General features: G+C 49.1%; 1 protein-coding gene across 1 annotated transcript in view; it reads left to right on the forward strand.

Annotated features, from left to right (window-relative positions):
• LOC133766332 (laminin subunit alpha-3-like) overlaps positions 1 to 19978 on the forward strand; it is a 197919-nt gene that overhangs the window by 159450 nt on the left and 18491 nt on the right. The window contains 9 exon segments of the mRNA XM_062200018.1: positions 2700 to 2797; positions 4024 to 4156; positions 6755 to 6881; positions 6968 to 7107; positions 8949 to 9064; positions 10153 to 10279; positions 10281 to 10338; positions 10341 to 10364; positions 11539 to 11743. Coding sequence (XP_062056002.1) covers positions 2700 to 2797; positions 4024 to 4156; positions 6755 to 6881; positions 6968 to 7107; positions 8949 to 9064; positions 10153 to 10279; positions 10281 to 10338; positions 10341 to 10364; positions 11539 to 11743 — 1028 coding nt within the window.

Below are 19978 nucleotides of genomic sequence, written 5' to 3' on the forward strand. Positions count from 1 at the left end.
AGAGACTGAGAGAGAGAGGTCTTCCATCCACTGATTCACTACCCCAAATGGCTGCAATGGCGGGAGCCAGGCTGATCTGAATCCAGGAGCCAAGAGCTTCATCTGGGTCTCCCATGTGGGTGCAGGGGCTCAAGAACTTGGGCCATCTTTTACCACTTTCCCAGGCCATTAGCAGGGAGCCGGATTGGAAGTGGAGCAGCCAGGATTCGAACTGATGCCTATGTGGGATGTTGGCACCACAGGCTGAGGCTCAACTCACTAAGCTGCATAGCCGGCCCCTGGAGTTTTTCATACCACCTAATAAAGTGTAGTCATCAAATCTGTACACCTCTGACACAATCCCATTTCATTCACTTGTATTCATTGTTACCAATATGAATGAATTTTCTTTTATTTATTTTATTTATTTTCTTTTATTTATTATTTGAAAGGCAGAGTTACAGAGAGGTAGAGGTAGAGGTAGAGATAGAGGTAGAGGTAGAGGTAGAGAGAGTGAGAGAGAGAGATCTTCCATCTGCTGGTTCACTCCCCAAATGGCCGCAATGGCCGCAATGGCCGGACTGTGCCAATCCAAAGCCAGGAACCAGGAGTTTCTTCCAGGTCTCCCACATGGGTGCAGGGGCCCAAGGACTTGGACCATCTTTCACTGCTTTCCCAGGCCATAGCAGAGAGCTGGACCGAAAGTGGAGCAGCCGGGAGCCAAATTGGTGCTCATATGGGAGGCCAGCACTGCAAGTGGCAGCTTTACCTGCTATGCCACAGCACTGGCCCCTGTTTTTAATATTTTTTAAACATTTTGCTACATTCACTTCAAGTGTACATTATATACATGCTGTTGTATACTATTTTTTTGAAAACAGATATGAATTTCACAGAGTGAGGGATTCAGGACAACAATCATAATGAGGGAAAGTGAAGCAAGACTTACAAATAAATGCTCAATGATATGACATCTGCACAGTTTTAAAAAATATTTTCATGTATTTAATTGAAAGGCAGAGTGATGGAGGACAAGAGAGAGAGAGAGAGAGAGAGAGAGAGAGAGAGGGGCCTTCCATCTGCTGGTTCACTCCCTAAGTGGCTGTAACAGCTGGGGCTGGTCCAGGCTAAAGCCAGGAGCCCAGAGCTCCATCCAGGTCTCTCATATGAGTGGCAGGGCCCCAAATACTTGGGGACCATCTTCTGTTGCATTTCTAGGCACATTGACAGGGGGCTGGATCAGAAGCAGAGCAGCCAGAACTCCAACCAGCACTCCAGTATGGGATGCTGGCATCACAGGTGGTGACTTAACCCGCTGTTCCACAATGCTGGCCCCACAACTTTTATACTGTCTCTCTATATCTCCTTAATTTTAAAAATTTAAAAAATGCTTGGGTCTGAAGCAATTTTCTGTTACTGCTAGTATGAAGCATGTATCACCTGGTGGGAAATGCTAGGTCAGTCCATTTGGATTTATTTTAAATATTTGTGCCTAAGTATTAAAAACTTTGAGGAGTGGGCTTTTGTGCAGTATTTAAAACATTGTTTGGGGTGTCAAAATCTCATATCCAGAGGCCTGGGTTTGAGTCCTGGCTCTCCTCCCAATTCCAGCTTCCTGCTGATGCACACCCTGGGAAAGAATAGGTGATTGCTTAAGTAGTTGGGTCCTTGCCACCCACAGGAGAGACCCTGATGGAGTTTCTAGTTCCTGGCTTTGGCCCGGCCCTGCTCTGGCTGTTGCATGCAGGTGTTTGGAGAATGAACCAGTGGATACAAATCTGTATGTGTGTGTGTATGTCTCCCTCCCTATCTCCTTCTCAGCCTTTCAAATAAATTAAATAAATATAAAAATTAAAAATAAAAACTTTGAGCCTGGTCTTACATAGCTGGAATTCAGTTGTTAATCATAAAATTATAGCTCTTTTTCTAAGCGTAACAGTCCAGGCAGCTCTAACCTCCGCATCATTGAAAACTGCAATGAGCTGAGTCTTCATGTTTTAAGTACAGGTTTGCCCTTGGTGTGGGAGTGGAGTGTCATGCAGAATCGAGGCATACTGGAATATGAGTTCCAGGGGAACAAGGCCTTGGCTGTCTTGGTCTTGGCAGGAATTCCAGTGTCAGTGCAGATTTTTGTTGTTGTTTTGGAAGAGCTTTTCAATCCCACTGGTAATACAGTTTAGATTTTAAAATGAAACGGACTGATAAATCAATGACTGAGTTTCTTGTGTGACTCAGAAATGAGGTCTGGAGACAGTTCCTTCAGACAAGTCTAAGTGAGCCTCATGTAGGTGATATCTACTATGTAGAAGGCTTTTCCCAGCGGGAGCAGCCCCCTCTTTGAATGGTGATTCCCTGGCTGCCCAACACATCTGCCTGCTCCTGGTGATCCAGCCTGGGCCCAGGGCAGGAGGGAAAAAACAGGCACCCAAAATCACTGAAATGAATTGTTCTTGAACTGCCCTATGATTTTGTTCTCCACTTTATTTCTGTAATTATTCCAACAGCAATTTTATCAGGGATTCTGTATAACAGCAAAAAGGATTTGTTGTGCATAATGATGCCATAGCATGGTATCCTCTGTAATTTTTGCTACTCTAAAATAATGATTATAATTGTTCTGGATGAATTATTTACTTAATAGCATCTTTTAAAATTGTGTTCAACTACATCACTGGTTTTGCTGCTACCCATGGTATGCCTTCTTTGTATTTGCTCAACAGCATCAGATCTGTATCATACCCATTGAGGAATTCTCCACTGAATATGTGAGACCTCAGGTTCACTGCATTGCCAGTTATGGACCATTTGTCAATCAAAGGTAGTGTGCTTCCCCCTTTTCTGCCTTGTTGGTGCTCCGAGTGATGCTGTAATTCTCATAAGGCTGAAGCTTAATTTGGGTTGTGTGTCTCTGATCCAAATTGCTTGGGACCAGAAGTGGTTTAGATTTTGATATTTTTGGACTTCGGAATATTTGCGTATACATGATGAGCTGCCTTGGGAATGGGGTCCAAGTCTAAGCACAAAGTTCATTTACGTTTCATGTGTACTGTGTACACACAGCCTGAAGATAATTTTATACAGTCTTTTGTGTGCACTGTGTTTTGACTGTAATCTGTCACGTGGTATCAGGTATGAAATTTTCCCCTTGTGGCGTCATGTTGGAACTCATAAATGTTCAGATTTGGGGTTTGGGATTTGGGGAATGGTCATGCTCAACCTGTACTTCAGAAATGATCATTAGCCAGGGTGCAAAGGTCTGGTAATGGATTTAAATGTGAAAAAGAAAGACCAGGTAAACAATCTTTCCCAGCAGTTGGGTTTCCCAGAATTCCATAGCAGCAGGAAGCTGACACAGTAGTGACTGGGGAGATGGTTAAACCCAGCCCTCCTGGGCAGGTACCCTGCTGTCTACTCTGAACTCTTCAATGACTCAAATTGTTCTAATCCTTTAACTTCTGTGTCTGAGGCTCTTCACAAAACCACAAAAGCTCTGCCCTATCTCACAGCCATGCTATCAGAATTAGCTAACTAAAGCTTACTGGGACTCTGATAGGGTTGCTTTGCAGCAGATTCACAAATAATTTACAGACACAATCAGGAAATCTTGTGTGTATAGTTAGGACAGTAGGAGCCACCAAGACAGGGAGAATCTGTGCCTAAAAGAACTGTTGTGTATTTGATCTCTTTTATATGGTATTACATCAAAATCCATGTTTAGAGGTCAATGTTTTATTGTATTGATCTCATTTTAACACTTTCAGTTCTGGAAGGGAAGTTACAGTAAGCTTCTATCTAGTTTTCTTTCTCCAAAATGAGATTGCCTTTCTGCTTTAGCTGGTACTGAGCAGGTGGCTGGAACACAGCTGGCCAATAGCTACACTGAGTATCACAATATAAAGACCACCAGGGTCCTGTGGTGCCGTGACACAAGGTCCTTCTGACATTCACATGGTTCAGTGCTCAACATCTGGCTCTTCACTCGCGGGCAGTCCTGCAGTTTTGGGTTACTTGTAAGATAACATTTTCAAATATTCTCTGTTTCAGTGCTTCCTGTGTCTCCCTGGCCCATGAAACTCCTCCAACAGCATTGATTTTGGAAGTCCCGGCTGGGGGACCCCTCCCTCTTCTGGCCCAGGATCTTTCCCCTTCTGCAGGAGTCACGCTGCAGGCACCGCAGGTAGGACTCCATTGGGTGTGCCTGTTCTAGACCAGTGGTTCTCCAAGTGTGGCCTCCAGTGAGCAGGAACATCAGCTGGGAACTGGCTAGAAATGCACATTCGCAGGTCCCACCAGCCCCCCCCCCCCCCCCCGAGTCAGGAATCTGTGCTGTAACCAACCCTGCAGGTGATTCTATTGTCCCTACTACTTTCAACTTTGGAGACTCCCAGAAATGCTGGTGTTGGGTTAATCCTGCCTGTGAGCACCCTGGCCTGCTTCCCTCCTCCACACAGTCATTTGATGACCACTCATGGCCCAGGTCGTGATAGCTCATGTGTTCATGGACTGTCCATGTTCTCTGTCCAAGTTGTATTAGAAGAATATAATAGCTGTATCTGGAATTACTTCTTTTGCTAATGAACTTTCTTTTATCCCCTACTATACCAGCACAGGACCTTGCAGGTTGGAAATTCTCAGTAAACACTTATCAATTAATCATATTTAGAGCATGAAGGAGAAATATGGTCATATGATGCAGTCTTTCATTATTAGTTATAAAATCTCAGGAGATTTTTTTTAAAGATTTATTTATTTATTTGAAAGGCAGTTAGAGAGAAAAAGAATGAGAAGGAGATCTTCCATCCACTTATTCACTCCCTAAATAACTACAACAAATGGCTGGGGCTGGGTCAAGCCAAAGCCAGGAGCCTAGAACTCCATCTGGATCTCCCACGTGGGTGGCAGGGGCCTAAGGATTTGGCCCATCTTCCATTGCCTTCCCAGATGCATTAGCAGGAAGTTGGATCAGAAGCAGAGCAGCTGATGGTCCAATATGGAATGCCAGTGTTGCAGGTGGCGTCTTACCCCGCTGTGCCACAACACTGGCCCTAGAAGCTCAGGAATTTTTAAGTTCTGCATTATAGACATATATATGTAATATATATAATATATTATAATATGTTATAATATATATATAATATTGTGTTATTATGACATCTCTGCAATCCAAAAGATGGGTTGTTTCAGCTTACATTGCATTAAGTTTGGAAATGAGCAAGAATTTGAGAGAGAAACTTGAAGAACTCCTGTGAGACAGGCAGTCTAGCATAGCAGGGGATGGGAGTGGATATCAAGAAGCCCGCTTTTGTCACCAGATTATATCTGACCTTCAGCAAGTCATTTACACACAGGAGAGTCACAGCTCTCGCCAGAACAGTGAGAATAACCTGTTGTTGTTGTTGTTATTGGACACTCGAAGGTAAAAGACAACTCACAGAATGGGCCTTTCTGGGAGAGTAGGGCTCATCCGCTTAAACAGAAGCAGGAGTGTGGTTCTGGCTTTTTGTGTGGTCTGGTGGGAGAGGAGGGGGTGGGTGGGACAGTCTGGGGGGGACCCCCTTTCTCATGGACCAGAATCTGTGTGATTTGGACTTTCCATCTGTGCAAAGGAAGGGGGTTCCTGGGCTTTCTCATCAGCTCGCCTGGGTGTGGGGCAGAAGGCAAAGGGAAGGGTTGAGGCTTGAAAGCTTCTGGTGGTCAAACATCACAGATGGTGTCGGGGGCATTTGGCCTAGCAGTTAAATGCTGGCTAAGATACCCACATTCTACACTGAAGTACCAGGGTTCCATCTCCAGCTCTGGCTCCTGACTCCAGCTTCCTGCTAATGTAGACCCTGGGATGCAGCGATGGTGGCTCAGATGACTGAGTTCTGCCACCCATGTGGGAGACCGGGACTGAGTGCAGCTCCTTGCTTGGGCACCCAGGGGACACTGTAGACATTTGGAGAGTGAACCAGCATATGGGAATTCTCTCTCTCTCTCTCTCTCTCTCTCTCTCTGCCTCTCAAAAAGATCATATTCTTTTTTAAAAAAATTTATTTATTCATTTATTTATTTGAAAGGAAGAGTTACAGAGAGAGAGAAAGAGAGGAAGAGACAGAGAGAGAGAGAAGGAGAGAGAGATACCTTCCATCCACAGGTTTACTCCCCAAATGGCCACAACAGCAAGGATTGGGCCAGCTCAGTCAGGAGCCTGGAATTCCATCTGGGTCTCTCAGGTGGGTGGCAGGGACCCAAATACATGGGCCATCTTCCACTGTTTCCCCAGCCCATTAGCAGGGAGCTGGACTGGAAGTGGAGCAGCCAGGACTCGAACCAGCACCCATATGGAATATTGGCATTGCAGGCAGCAGCTTAACCCACTATGCCTCAATGCCGGCCACAAGACCATATTCTGTATCATATGGTTATTATGAGTAGTGCTGCCAGGGACATCTTGTGCAGCCTTTTGGCAAATATAGTACTCATTTCTCTTGGGCTTGTACCTAGGAGGACGATTGCTGGATTATGTGCTTGGGAAATTTTGGCGAACAATTCAACAGCCTACAGGGGGCGCGCCACAGTTGGTCCCTTCCCTCTGGAAGAGGTATCCGGTTTGTTTCAATTGGGATTACAAATCAACGTTCATGTGAAGGCTGCTGTGGGAATATAGGTTGTCCTTTCCCCTGGGTCAATGCCTGCTTGTTTCATTATTAACCTCTGAGTATGTGATTCTGATTATCCCTAGCTCTTTAGACTGAGGGCTTGGGGGGATGGTTTCCCTCTTTTTCCCTCCTAGAGCCAAGTGACCCTGAGAGGACTTGTGCCACATGCAGGCCGCTACGTCGTTGTCATCCATTTTTGTCAAGCAGAGCACCCAGCGTTTCCCGCACAGGTGTTGGTGGATGGAGGACAGCCCTGGGCAGGTGAGCTCCCGCGCGCAGGCCCCGAGCCGCCAGCTGCGGTCAGCACTCCTGCAGTCACGTGATTAGAGACCCTCCTCTCTGTGCAGGCTCCTTCAGCGCCGTCTTTTGCCCCCATGTGCTCTGCTGCCGTGACCAGGTGATTGCAGGAGGCCAGGTGGAGTTCGACATCTCAGAGCCCGAGGTGGCTGTGACCGTGAAAGTTCCAGAAGGAAAGTCCTTGGTGTTGGTACGTCCTGCTCATCCCTCTGCCTAGGGCTGCCCTGCTTGGCCATTTGGCTGGCTGGCTGGCTGGCTCACAGCAACAGTTCCTCCAAGGCGTTAAAGCTGTAATTATGGAAAAAAATTGCTTCAACTTTACAGTTCTCTTTTCCACACACAAAACGCATATGGCAATTAAGGGAGCAGACGGGCCTTTGGCCTAGCAGTTAGGACACTGGTCAGGATGCCCACTTCTCATGTCAGAGTGCCTGGGTTTGAGTCCTGGCTCTGCTCCCTGTTCCAACTTCCTGCTAAGGCAGACCCTGGGAAGCAGCAGTGATGGCTCGGGGGTGGGGAACCTTTTATTCTGCCAAGATCTATGTGGATGTTGATAACATCGTTCTTGGGCCACACAAAATGATCAGCTTACAAATGCTCCTGCTATAGATTTATTGAATTTTTTTTTGACAGGCAGAGTTAAACAGTGAAAGAGAGAGACAGAGAGAGAGTTATAGACAGTGAGAGAGAGACAGAAACAAAGGTCTTCCTTCCATTGGTTCACTCCCCAAATGACTGCTACGGCCGGCACTATGCCAATCCGAAGCCAGGAGCCGGGTGCTTCCTCCCGGCCTCCCATGCAGATGCAGGGACCCAAACACTTGGGCCATCCTCAACTGCCCTCCCTGGCTACAGCAGAGAGCTGGACTGGAAGAGGAGCAACCGAGACTAGCACCCGGCGCCCCAACCGGGACTAGAACCCAGGGTACTGGCACCACAGGCAAAGGATTAACCAAGTGAGCCGCGGTGCCGGCCAAGATTTATTGAATTTTGAGTCCCACTCACAGTTGCCTTGGCAGAGCCAGACCAAACGATTTTGCAGGCCTCTTCCCAGGGTACAGGAACCTGAGTGCATTTGTCTGTGTCCCCTGTGCCTGGGATGCTGCCTGACACATGGGCTCAGCATATGTATAGGCACTCAGCAAACACTTCACAGAGAGGTTTGAGATTTCCCATGGCATTCATCCTTGGCGTGGCCAGATTCATGCAGGTATAGGGAGAACCAAGTTGCACTCTTAAAGACTGGAGCCACAGTTGTTCATGGTAGAATACTAGGTCTGATGTTAACTTCATGGGCAAACTCTGGTTTTAGGTTCTGCCGCTTCTCTTTGCTTACCTTTAAACATACAAAACCACAATTCCTGCAGATCCAGGGGAATCCTAGGGATGGGTCATGTGGGGCTCTGGCCATTCTAACAGAACTTACACACCCCAAGGTCTCCAACTCAGCCAAAAGGTGAGGCTGCAGCTCCTCCTAGCAGGTGCCTCGAGGGGTCTGCCTGGCACTTGTGGTCTCCTACACAGCCACAGGGACCAAGTCTTTATCCTGGCTATCACTTACTGTTGGGATTGTTTTCCCATAAACCCCACTTCCTTTTGTCTTTTTTTCTTTTAAGATTTATTTATTTATTTGAAAGGTAGAGTTACAGAGAGGCAGAGAGAGAGACAGGTCTTCCATCCGCTGGTTCACCCCCCAACTGGCTGCAATGGCCAGAGCTGGGCTGATCCAAAGCCAGGAGCCAGGATCTTCTTCTGGGTCTCCCATGCAGGTGCAGGGGCCCAAGGACTTGGGCCATCTTCTACTGCTTTCCCAGGCCATAGCAGAGAGCTGGATCGGAAGTGGAGCAGCCAGGACCCGAACCAGCGCCCATATGGGATGCCAGCAGTGCAGGCAGTAGCCACAGCGCCTGCCCCCAAGTCTTGGGCTTGATATTAAAGGACATCAACCTTGGTGACGAGAAAGTATAACGAGTAGCCACAGGCGGGCTTGGCCACTGGACGCCCAAACCCATGCTGATGTGTTTCTTCCAGGCCCGTGTTCTGGTGGTGCCTGCGGAGAATTACGACTACCAAATACTTCACAAAAAAACAGTGGACAGGTCCTCTGAGTTTGTCACCAGTTGTGGAGGAAACAGCTTTTATATTGAGTAAGTCTCTCTTGGGAAGGCTGTTGCATGCATGAGGCCTGTGTTTCCATCAAGAACAGGGTTCACAGGGACTGGCCCCGGGTCTGTCCCCTTCCTCTGGCCACCCGGAGGAGTGGCGCTGAGCCGCAGGTCTGAGGAGGGAGCCATTCTCTCCCTGAATGGTCCCTCCTGCTGGGACTGGTCTTGCCATGCACCATTGGGACCAACTGACTGTACTCAGCTTTGAACTTATCAGGGGCCCACCCAGGGGAGGGTCTCTTCCTGTTTGCTGCTGTCTGTGTGCCAATGCAGATGCCTCAAAGACACCACACAGGGCCCCTTCCCTGGGAAAGACACCAGCCTTGATCCCTATTCTCATCGGACTGAGCCTGGGCGTCCAGAGACTCACCCCCCACCTTGTCTCCTCGTGTCCAGGAAAGCCCTTCATGTTGGCTCCTACCATTCTCTTCCATGGGTGCCCCTACCTCCCCGTAGGTTTCCTGAGGAACTCGGGTGCTCCAGAACCCCAGGAGAAGGTGCCTCCTGTACAGTATATGTTAAGAGCAAAATCTCTGAAATCAAATAACTGTGCATTTGAATGCTTCTCAGCCACACCACCACTGTGCAGCTTTGGGAATGCTGCTGAACTTCTAGGATCCTCAGCTTTCTGATCTGTGAAATGGGGCTTCAGCCTAACTGGTTGGGTGGTTGTAAGGTGAAGTGAGATGTAGATACAGCCCCCAAGATACAGCATTCAGTAAGCATTGGCAAATCTCATTATCATCTTATTAGCTGTTTTATTGTGCCAGTGGGGTACTCTTTTTATAGCCATTTTACTGGGATGTAACTCATAAAATGAATAGTTCATCCTAGAGGCATATTTTCATCCTTTTGATTCTGGCCCCAGAATTTCCCACTGAGCATTCCTGGTGTCTTTTCCTGGCGTGGATGGGCCAGGGAAAGAGTAATCCTCATGGGCTGATTCCAGGGTGGGTGTTTTGCTCCTCAGACCCCCGAGGAAGACACTGCTAGGTGGAGTGAATAGACAGGGGGAGGCTGGGCTGGGCACAAACCCTGGGGCTCACTGGGAATTGTTTTTATTTCCACAGTCCCAAGACAGCCTCTGAGTTCTGTAGGAACTCTGCCAGGTCCCTGGTGGCCTTTTACCACAATGGTGCACTGCCCTGTGAATGCCACCCTGCCGGGGCCACCAGCCCCCAGTGCAGCCCCGAAGGTGGGCAGTGCCCATGCCGGGCCAACGTCATCGGGCGGCAGTGTAGCCGCTGTGCCACGGGCTACTACGGATTCCCACGCTGCAAGCGTAAGTGCATGTGTCCCAGCATCCAAGGATGTGTTTACGGATGTGTGCATGACCCAGCTCTCAGGTTCCTCTCCCGAGACACCTTGTGATGAGCGCCTATCATTTGCATTTGGGCATGGGCTCCAACCCTGTGCCAGGGTTAGCTGGCTCCATCAGCAAGGGCAACGCGCAACAACATAAGAAATCCTTGGGCCTGCACCCTAACTTACATGGGCAGGCTGGAAGGGGGAGGGCACTGATCCTCTGTGGCAGGGCCTGACTGGGTGTGTGACAGAGGCAGGGTGGGCAGCCTGACCTGAGAACTGGGCTGCCCAGGGGCCCATAGAGCAGTCCAATGTGCAATAGCTGGAGTCAAGTAGCAAAGTTGGACTTAAGCAAATGCTGTGTTGCTAAGAGGTTTGGTTCAGTGGGCTGGGCTTGGCATTGCCAGGTAGAGGCCTCTGTCACACGAGTGTAGTGAGCATGAACAGTCTGAAACTCTCAGAGTCTTGGGCAGCACAATCCCCTACCTAAAACCCCAACTCAGCAACTGAAACTGGGTTAAGATGGGAAAGTCAAGGTCACACAGGTGCATTAGTCACTGGGCAAGAAACCTTTGGACCTGTATCTAAGAACTGTCCTGCAGTCCAGGGCGTAGGGTCAGCTCATGTCACCTGGTGGCAGTGAGGACTGTGGGTGTGCAGATTTAGTCCCCTGGTGGAGATCAGTTTTTGCCTAAGGAGGAAGATTGATGCTGCTGCATCGTGCCATGTGGCCCCAGGCTCCGGACTTGCAGCGCACTGGTTGGGAATGGTAACAAGGGGCAGGCTGTGGGGCCACTTCAGGGAGCATCCTCTGCTTGCTGACTTCTAGAACCTTCTGATGAACTGGAGCCCCTGCCCCCACTAGGCTGGCACATGACCGCTGCTAGGTCAGCTCCCTCGAGTATCTGTCTTGCTGCCACTTGATGGACCTGTGCCTCACTCAGCAACCACAGCTGTGGGCACTGAGTGAGCTTCGTTGTGCACATTTGAGAAGTAGGCCTTGCAGATCAGTCAAATGTCCATAGTGAAAGGGAAATGAAACATCTCTCCCAGATCCTTCAGAAGCTTCTAGAAGTCTTGGCTGTTGGTATAGTTCTGCTGGAAGTTGGCAGTGCCTGACCCTCACGTGATATCATCTGTGTCCTGCCCAGCGTGCACCTGTGGCCAGCGCCTGTGTGAAGAGACAACGGGGCAGTGCCTCTGCCCTCCTCGCACGATCAGACCCCAGTGTGAGGCATGCGAGATACAATCCTTCAGCTTCCACCCCTTGGCCGGCTGCGAAGGCTGCAACTGTTCCACGAGGGGCACCGTTGATGCTGCCACCTCCGAGTGCCACAGGGACAGCGGGCAGTGCAGGTGAGCTCAGAGGGGCTCAGCCTGTTCCATGCTGTTGTGGGGAGGATAAGACGCCCTCTATCCACATGCTGCTTGTTATTACTTCTCACACGGCCAAGGAATGCCCTGTGTTGGCCTCAGGCTATGGTGGGTGGGCTGACTGGTCCCTTCAGGCTCAGAGTAGCCTGGCAGAGCCTGGGTGGCCAGGTCACCATTTGCCTTAGGCCAGGAGCAGCCTTGCTCCCACACGGGACCCCAGTGTGGTATGAGCCACTCTACGGAACATGGAGCACACGTGACCCAGCTCTCAGGTTCCTCTCCCGAGACACCTTGTGATGAGCACCTATCATTTGCATTTGGGCATGGGCTCCAACCCTGTGCCAGGGTGAGCTGGCACCATCAGCAAGGGCAATGCGCAACAACGTGAAAAATCCTTGGGCCTGCACCCTAACTTACATGGGCAGGCTGGAAGGGGGAGGGCACTGATCCTCTGTGGCAGGGCCTGACTGGGTGTGTGACAGAGGCAGGGTGGGCAGCCTGACCTGAGAACTGGGCTGCCCAGGGGCCCATAGAGCAGTCCAATGTGCAATAGCTGGAGTTAAGTAGCAAAGTTGGACTTAAGCAAATGCTGTGTTGCTAAGAGGTTTGGTTCAGTGGGCTGGGCTTGGCATTGCCAGGTAGAGGCCTCTGTCACACGAGTGTAGGTGACAAACCTGAACTCAGCAGGGCCAGACAGTGACTCCAGAGAACCCAAGAAACTATCTCAGAACAGTCTGGTAAGAATTCGGTAGCGGGGGTTATCGGGCAGGAAATTTGAGCCAGAGTTTACGAGTGTGGGCTGGTGTGGCAGTGCACCGCATAAGGCATAAGATTCACCATCCACCCTGCGCCCACGCCACCAGGGACATGGAGTGGGGCATGCAGGCCAGGAGAGGCTGTCACTGCTGGCGGCACACCTCAGCAGTGCCAACCTGAGGACGGTGAGTTTCCTGTGGTGCTGTCACCCGTGAACACCAACTCGGTGGCTTGAAACAACAGGTGTTTGTTCCCTCTTGTCCTGGAGTCTGGAGTCTGGAATGTAGGGCTCAGCAGGGTTGGCTCCTCCTGGAGGCTCTAGGGGAGAACCTGCTACGTGCCCTTTTCTTCCCTCCAGTGCCAGCGGCAACCCTTGGTGTTCCTTGGCTTGTAGCTGCGTCCCCCCAGTGTCTGCCCCCATTGCCTCCTGCCCTTTGCCCTGTGTGTTTCTGTCTTCCCATGGCTTTCTTCTCTCTGTGTGTCTGTGCCAGTCCTCGTTTTCTTAGAACACCAGTCATGTTGGCCTAGAGCCCACTCTGCTCTAGTATGCTCACGTCGTGTGTACATCTGCAAAGACCTGTTTCCAGATAAGGTCCCACTGGCAGGTGCTGGTGGTCAGGACCTGGGCACATTTGTTGGGGGAACACAATTCAGCTCTCTGCAGCGTCACCCTTCACCACACCCTCCGCAGCTGCCTGGTGCCTGCCAACTCCTTTCTATTCCTGGGAACTTGTAAGGAAGCCGAGAGGGAAACTTGAGTCATGGAACGTTCTAAGTCTTTGAACCGCAGGTGTGAGTCCTGCCTGAGTCAACTCAGTCGCTCCACAGCCAGGTGTGGGCCTGGAGGGGCTGTGTCTGCTTAATCAGAGGAAGCAGAGGAACCACCGGGGAGACGGAGCAGCCGCTGGCAGGCAGGAAGGGAAGCAGGAGGAGTTAGGGTCCGAGAGCCAGTGGGAGAGTCTTCAGTCCGAGTTGCTGGTTCACTGAATAAGTCACTGTAAGCAGAGCTTCACACACAGCCTCCCAGGGCTGCTGCCCAGAAGAAAAATCCGAGAATGCGTTACAATGTTTACAGTCGGTTAAGATTCCAAAAGTTGATCGATGGATATGCTAGAGTTTTTAGGTGCAAATTCTAAGGAGTCTGTTTGTTTAACAAACCCTCGTTAGCCAATGACAGTTTAACCAACTGGAAAATGCCCTGTGTCATGTCGTGTTGTCCGAACGTGGGCGCCTCAACAGGCATGGCACCTGTTTACTTTCGTACCACCAGAGACAGTCGTACACTAATGGGTGATGTATCAACCCTCGATCAGTGTGCATTTGTCATAAAAGGGTTGTTGGCAGATAGCATGAGGAAACATGTCAGCATATTACCTCACTGTAAGTTACATAAATTGCCAACAACATCTCAGGGTTAACGCTGAAAAAGCTTCTGATTGCCTAAGAGGATTCTTTCCTTTAAAATATTAGAGAAAAACCTACTATGTTCCCCCTGGAAAATTTCCTAGTAAAAATGAAGATTATGTTTAGAGGAATCTAAAGCTCACATAAAAAAAGAAGTCAAAGATAACTGAAATTTGCAATAAAAGGAAAAACAGATTCCCTTGCAGTTGTTCAAATTATCACAGATGACAAAGCTTAAAAACTGGAATTCGCAAATTGTGCCAGACTGCTTAGAAATGTTAGTCTGCCATACTCACTAAGGGAAAACCAAACTGACATTCAGCTACTTTAAAACGAGTTATAAAGATAATTCTAGCAACCCACAATACTCAGTCTGAAATTCAACAAAACTGTGATGTGATTTTTGAGATGCCTGGGAGTAAATTAAGCCGCAATCATAAACCTGAGTTTTGTGACTCAACTTCTGTCTGTCAAATACTAGCCAGGAGCTCTGGGCCAGTGTTTTTTCCTTCCTGCACCTCTGCCTCCTGCTCTGCCAAATGAAATTTGTTAAAACCATCCCTGACTTCCCATCTAAAGTTTCAATTCTATACCTTCAATCTCTGACTGTATCGCAGATATTATTTTTAAAATTTAAAATTTAAATTTTAAAATTTAAAAATAAATTTTAAAATTATACTGTATAAATACAAGAAGTCTACTATTCAGGCCAACTCTATTAAGTCAAGATAATAGAGGTGCTTATAATAATCAAAAGTCTCAACTTTAACACAGAACAGCAAATGTACATATTTAATCAAATATCAATGAAAAACTAAATTTGCATCTGCTTTTAACAATGAGATCGATGCCATCTGAATCCTTGAACACACAAAAGGGCTAGAATATCCTCAGAAGATTTTGGTCAATCCGTGGTTGATATGAGAAAGCTGGAAGGCACTGCTTGTAGGATGTGTTACGACACGGGCCACCTCCTTTCAAGCGACTTTGAGCCACCTATACCACAGGCACCAGGAGAGCCTTTGTGGACGACCTGTCTCTCAGCCAGTCCCCACGGATTTTCTAAATGTTGTGTTAGATGGAGACATAAAACACTAGAAGAGGCCATAGACCTGACATCCTTGGAACAGAGGTGCTTCCAGTTAGACATCAATCCACAGCCCTGACAACTTGGAGAGGCAGCTCCTGCGATGCACCTCACCCAGTGGTAGGAATGGAGCCAGCAGACAGCATGTGGGTGCCGGGGCACAGCAACAGCCAGATACGCCGGGCTCTAGCCTTGCACATGGAGGGCCGTGCTCTCACCTGCACTCAGTTGTGTCCTCCTTCTCCTGTGACGCTGGCGCCTCTCACACCGCCCTGGCTGATCCTTCTCCAGCCATTTCACTGACTCTGGTTCCTCCTCCACCCCTACCCCTGTCCCTACTGAAGGCTGTGTCTTGTGAATTTGTGCAAGGTTGCATCCTGCCTCGGCCACTGCCCTCTGGGTGATCTCTGGCATGTCACTTCTCTCCTCTGTGCCTTAGCTCTTTGTCTACAAAATAGAGCACAGGAGGCACCTACTTTCTGAAGGTCTTAGAGGATTAAATATCCCTTATGAGCACACTTAGAACAGGGCCTGAGGCCGGCGCCGCGGCTCAATAGGCTAATCCTCTGCCTAGCGGCGCCCGCACACCAGGTCCTAGTCCTGGTCGCAGCGCTGGATTCTGTCCCGGTTGACCCTCTTCTAGGCCAGCTCTCTGCTGTGGCCCGGGAGTGCAGTGGAGGATGGCCCAAGTGCTTGGGCCCTGCACCCCATGGGAGACCAGGAGAAGCACCTGGCTCCTGCCTTCGGATCAGCGCAGTGCGCTGGCCGCGGCGGCCATTGAAGGGTGAACCGATGGCAAAGGAAGACCTTTCTCTCTGTCTCTCTCTCTCACTATCCACTCTGCCTGTCAAAAAAAAAAAAAAAAAAAAAAAAAAAAAAAAGAACAGGGCCTGAGGCAACACTAAGCATCCAGGAAGCATGAGCTGTAATCGTGTTTGCCACAGTCATGGCTGCCTGTCTCCCTTGCACTCTCCTGACTGTGGCCATCCCCACTCCTGGGTAATCCTGGGTGATCAGCTGAAGTCCCGATCCTGATGCTGTCTTGTCCTGCCTTCACTGCCCATCAGTTCAGCCTTGGCTCTTATTGTCCTTACAGTTGGCTCCGCACATCTGCAGGTTCTGTGTCCCTGGATTCAACCAGCTTGATGGAAAACATTAGAAAAACGTTGACATCACTACTGAACATGTGTAGACTATAATTTGATTGGTGTTCCCTAAAAGACTATTTACAAGAATTTACTGTGTACTAGGTATTACAAGTCAACTAGAGATGATTTAAAGTACACAGCAGGGTGTGCTCAGGCTATATGCAAACAGTGTGCCCTTGTGTAGTAGGGACTTGAACATCTACAGATTTGGGGATCCTGTGTGTGTGTGTGTGGGGGGGGGTCCTGGAACAGATCACCTATGGATACTGAGGGACAGTTGTCTTAGGAAGCCTTAGACAAGTCCCCTCAGCCTTTTGGGCTCCTGTCTCCTCATATAATGAGAAATTGGATTACACAACCTTTAACTACAAAATTCGGCAACTCTGCTGCAGGATCTGAAGGTCACAGCACTGCCAATGGCCTTTCCAGCCATCTCTTACTTTGCTTTAAAACAGAAGTCCTACTCACTGGTGCCGGCCTCATTTCAGTCCTCAAAGCCTGAAGTCTGAGGTGCATCTTCCAATCAACCCATTTTCCCTGCATCCAATCAGGTGTCAGCTTCTGTCAAGGAATGTAGTATCCACCCCCTCCCCCGCCTTCCATGGCTCCTGCCACCACCCCGGCTGAGTCATTCCCACCTCATGTTTGAATGACATGGGTGCTGTCTCAAAATAAACCTTCCTTGAGTCATTCATTCAGTCAGTCATTATTTTTTGGCTCCTTAATCTAAGAGGAATATGCTATACCACAATTATCCTGATTTTTTTAAGACTTATTTTATTTGAAAGGCAGAGTTATAGAGAGGTAGGGAGAGAGAGAGTGAGGTCTTCCATCTGCTGGTTCACTCCCCAATTGGCCACAACAACCTGAGCTGGGCTGATCCAAAGCCAGGAGCCAGGAGCTTCTTCTGGGTTTCCCATGTGGGTACAGGGGCCCAAGGACTTGGGCCATCTTCCACTGCTTTCCCAGACCATAGCAGGGAGCTGGATTGGAAGTGGAGCAGCTGGGCCTTGAACTGGCACCCATATGGGATGCTGGCACTGTGGGCAGTGGCTTAATCCGCTACTCCACAGCACTGGGCCCTTATCCTGGGTTTTTAAAATCTGTTTTCCCTATATTTTTGTCACTATTAGTCTGAAAAACTTCAGATACTGTTGATAAATGCATATATGATCATAATTTTATCTTGGCATTTAAAATTTTTTTAAAAAAATTTTGAGGGGCAGACAGAGAACAGGAAGAGAGAGAGGGTGTGTGCTGCCATCTGTTTGCTCAGCCCTTAAATGCCCACAACAGCCAGAGCTGGACCAGGTCAGTGCTGGGAGCCAGGAGGAACTCACAGGTCTCTCCCGTGGGTGGCAGGAACCCAGTTACTTCAGCCATACTGCTGCCTGCCAGGGTCTACACTGGCAGGAAGCTAGAGTCAGGAGCAGGAGCCAGAACTCGAGCCCAGGTGCTCAGATGTGGGATGTGGGTGTCCACTGCTAGGCCAAATGCCTGCCATGTTTTCTGTTTTTTTTGTTTTTTGTTTTTTTTTAAATGAGGATGGCACACCTCCCTCAGCTCCTTGTGTGTTATTTTTATATTTTTTTAATGCTTCTTTGACTTCAATTCTATTTCAGATGTCAGTCTTTTTCATCATTTCATTCAGACTCTATCTGTTACCTACTCCAGTTTGGGCACTGGGCTTCCTGTGGCAGGCACACCTCTGTGGTCTGGGGGAGGTGAGGTGCCACACTTACCAATAAAGACAGCGTGGTGTGGTGAGTGCTGTATTGTGGGGGGCGGGGCGGACATGGGGATGCAGGGCTCTGCACAGCATTGTCTCCAGCATTTCACTGTTTGCTACAGAACTGCCTTGGAGCCAGTGTTGTGGAGCAGCAGGTAAAGCTGCCGGCGGCGATGCCAGCATCCCACGTGGGTGCTTGTTTGAGACCTGGCTGCTCCACTTCCAATCCAGCTCCCTGCTAATGGTCTGGGAAAAGCAGCGGAAGATGGCCCAGTCATGTAGGAGACCCTGATGAAGTTCCTGGCTCCTGGCTTCCCACTGGCCTCACCCTGTCCATTGTGGCCATCTGGGGAGTGAACAAACAGATGGAAGATCTGTGTGTGTGTGTGTGTGTGTCTATATGTCTGAATCTTTCTCCATCTATAACTCTTTCAAATAAATTTTAAAAATCTAAAAAAAAAAAAAAAATAGCTGCCTTGCCTCCCCAATGTCTAATATGATAAAGGTCAGCTTTCTCTGGACCCTTCTACCCTAACTTGAGCCTTTTATTCCCTCAGATTTCTTTGCTGGCTGAGTTTTCTCACTTCCTCTAAACCTTTTTTTTTTTTATTCAGTTCTTTAGTTATGAAAGGCCTCCCTTCTCTTCTGCTACCCTCAAAGTATTCCTGTTCTTCAGGGACTTTGTGTTACAGACTCAGGGAAGGCAAGAGCATGGAGATACCTCCTCATTTACTGCCTGAAGCACTTCAGTGCTGTCCTATCCCATCTATCCAGTTACTTGCCACATCTCTAAGTCCTGTGTCCTCTGCAAGAAATGTGCCACACTCAACACTGACGTATTCTACTCTGTCCCATGTCCCCTGACACAGGGCTGTGCATACAGAAGGCACTCTGTCATTATCGAATGACTAAGGTAGATGTGAGGTGCAGTGTTCAGTGGCCACAGGAGAGAGTTCACCCCAACAGCCTCAGGACTGCTTCCTCCAGGGGCACAGCAAACACCCACACGCATGCAGACAGTTCCATGATACTTGGCCCCCGACCCATTGTCCTGACCATTAGCCTCCAGGATGTGCCTTGACCCACATCCCAGAGCTGCTGTTCTGCACCTCCAGGCAGCAGCACCTGCTGGGATCTTCTTGCCCTTGCTGTGAAGGCAGCTCCTCTGGCCACGGAGTCTCCCTGGAGAAATGTGCCAAGGTCAGGCTGACTTTAGCTTATTCTTTTTTTTTTTTTTTTTTGACAGGCAGAGTGGATAGTGAGAGAGAGAGAGAGACAGAGAGAAAGATCTTCCTTTGCCATTGCTTCACCCTCCAATGGCCGCTGCGGCCGGCACACCGCGCTGATCCAAAGCCAGGAGCCAGGTGCTTCTCCTGGTCTCCCATGGGGTGCTTGGGCTATCCTCCACTGCCTTCCCCAGCCACAGCAGAGAGCTGGCCTGGAAGAGGGGCAACTGGGACAGAATCCGGCGCCCCAACCGGGACTAGGACCCGGTGTGCCGATGCCGCAAGGCGGAGGATTAGCCTATTGAGCCACGGCACCAGCCTTTAGCTTATTCTGAGAGCTGCTCAGCCAGCCCTTGAAGAGCAAGTTTCTTTTCTCCCCTGTTGTCATGACATCACCAGGCACTCCTTTAGCATTTTTTTAAAAAACTGGTATTTAAGTCTTATTCAAAATTAATTAATTTTTATTTATTTGAGAGGTCATGAGAGAGAGAGAGAGGATATTTTCCATCTGTTGGTTCACTCCCCATACACCTGCAATGGTCAGGGCTGGGCTAAGTTAAAGCTGGGCATGGTTGCTGAGCTTCTGTATCTATTGCCCACCTCTCTTCCCTGCGGCAGCTCCCATTCTCCCCAGTTCACAGATGGGAAAAGTAAGTCTTTGAGAAGTTAAGAGGTTAAAAGACTTGCAGAGATAACATGCTGCCTTTGGTCAGAGCTGGATTCGAACCCCGGCCAATCCGGCTTCAATGTGCAGGTCTCACCCACTGCACTATTCTGCACAGGACAGGGCGAGCCCTCAACCTCTGCAGGCTCCTGCCCCACCCTGCAAGCTGGCAGCTGAGCATTCCCTGCCCCAGCAGCCCCAAA

This window comes from Lepus europaeus, chromosome 9 (assembly GCF_033115175.1).
Source record: "Lepus europaeus isolate LE1 chromosome 9, mLepTim1.pri, whole genome shotgun sequence".
NCBI classification, from domain to species: domain Eukaryota; kingdom Metazoa; phylum Chordata; class Mammalia; order Lagomorpha; family Leporidae; genus Lepus; species Lepus europaeus.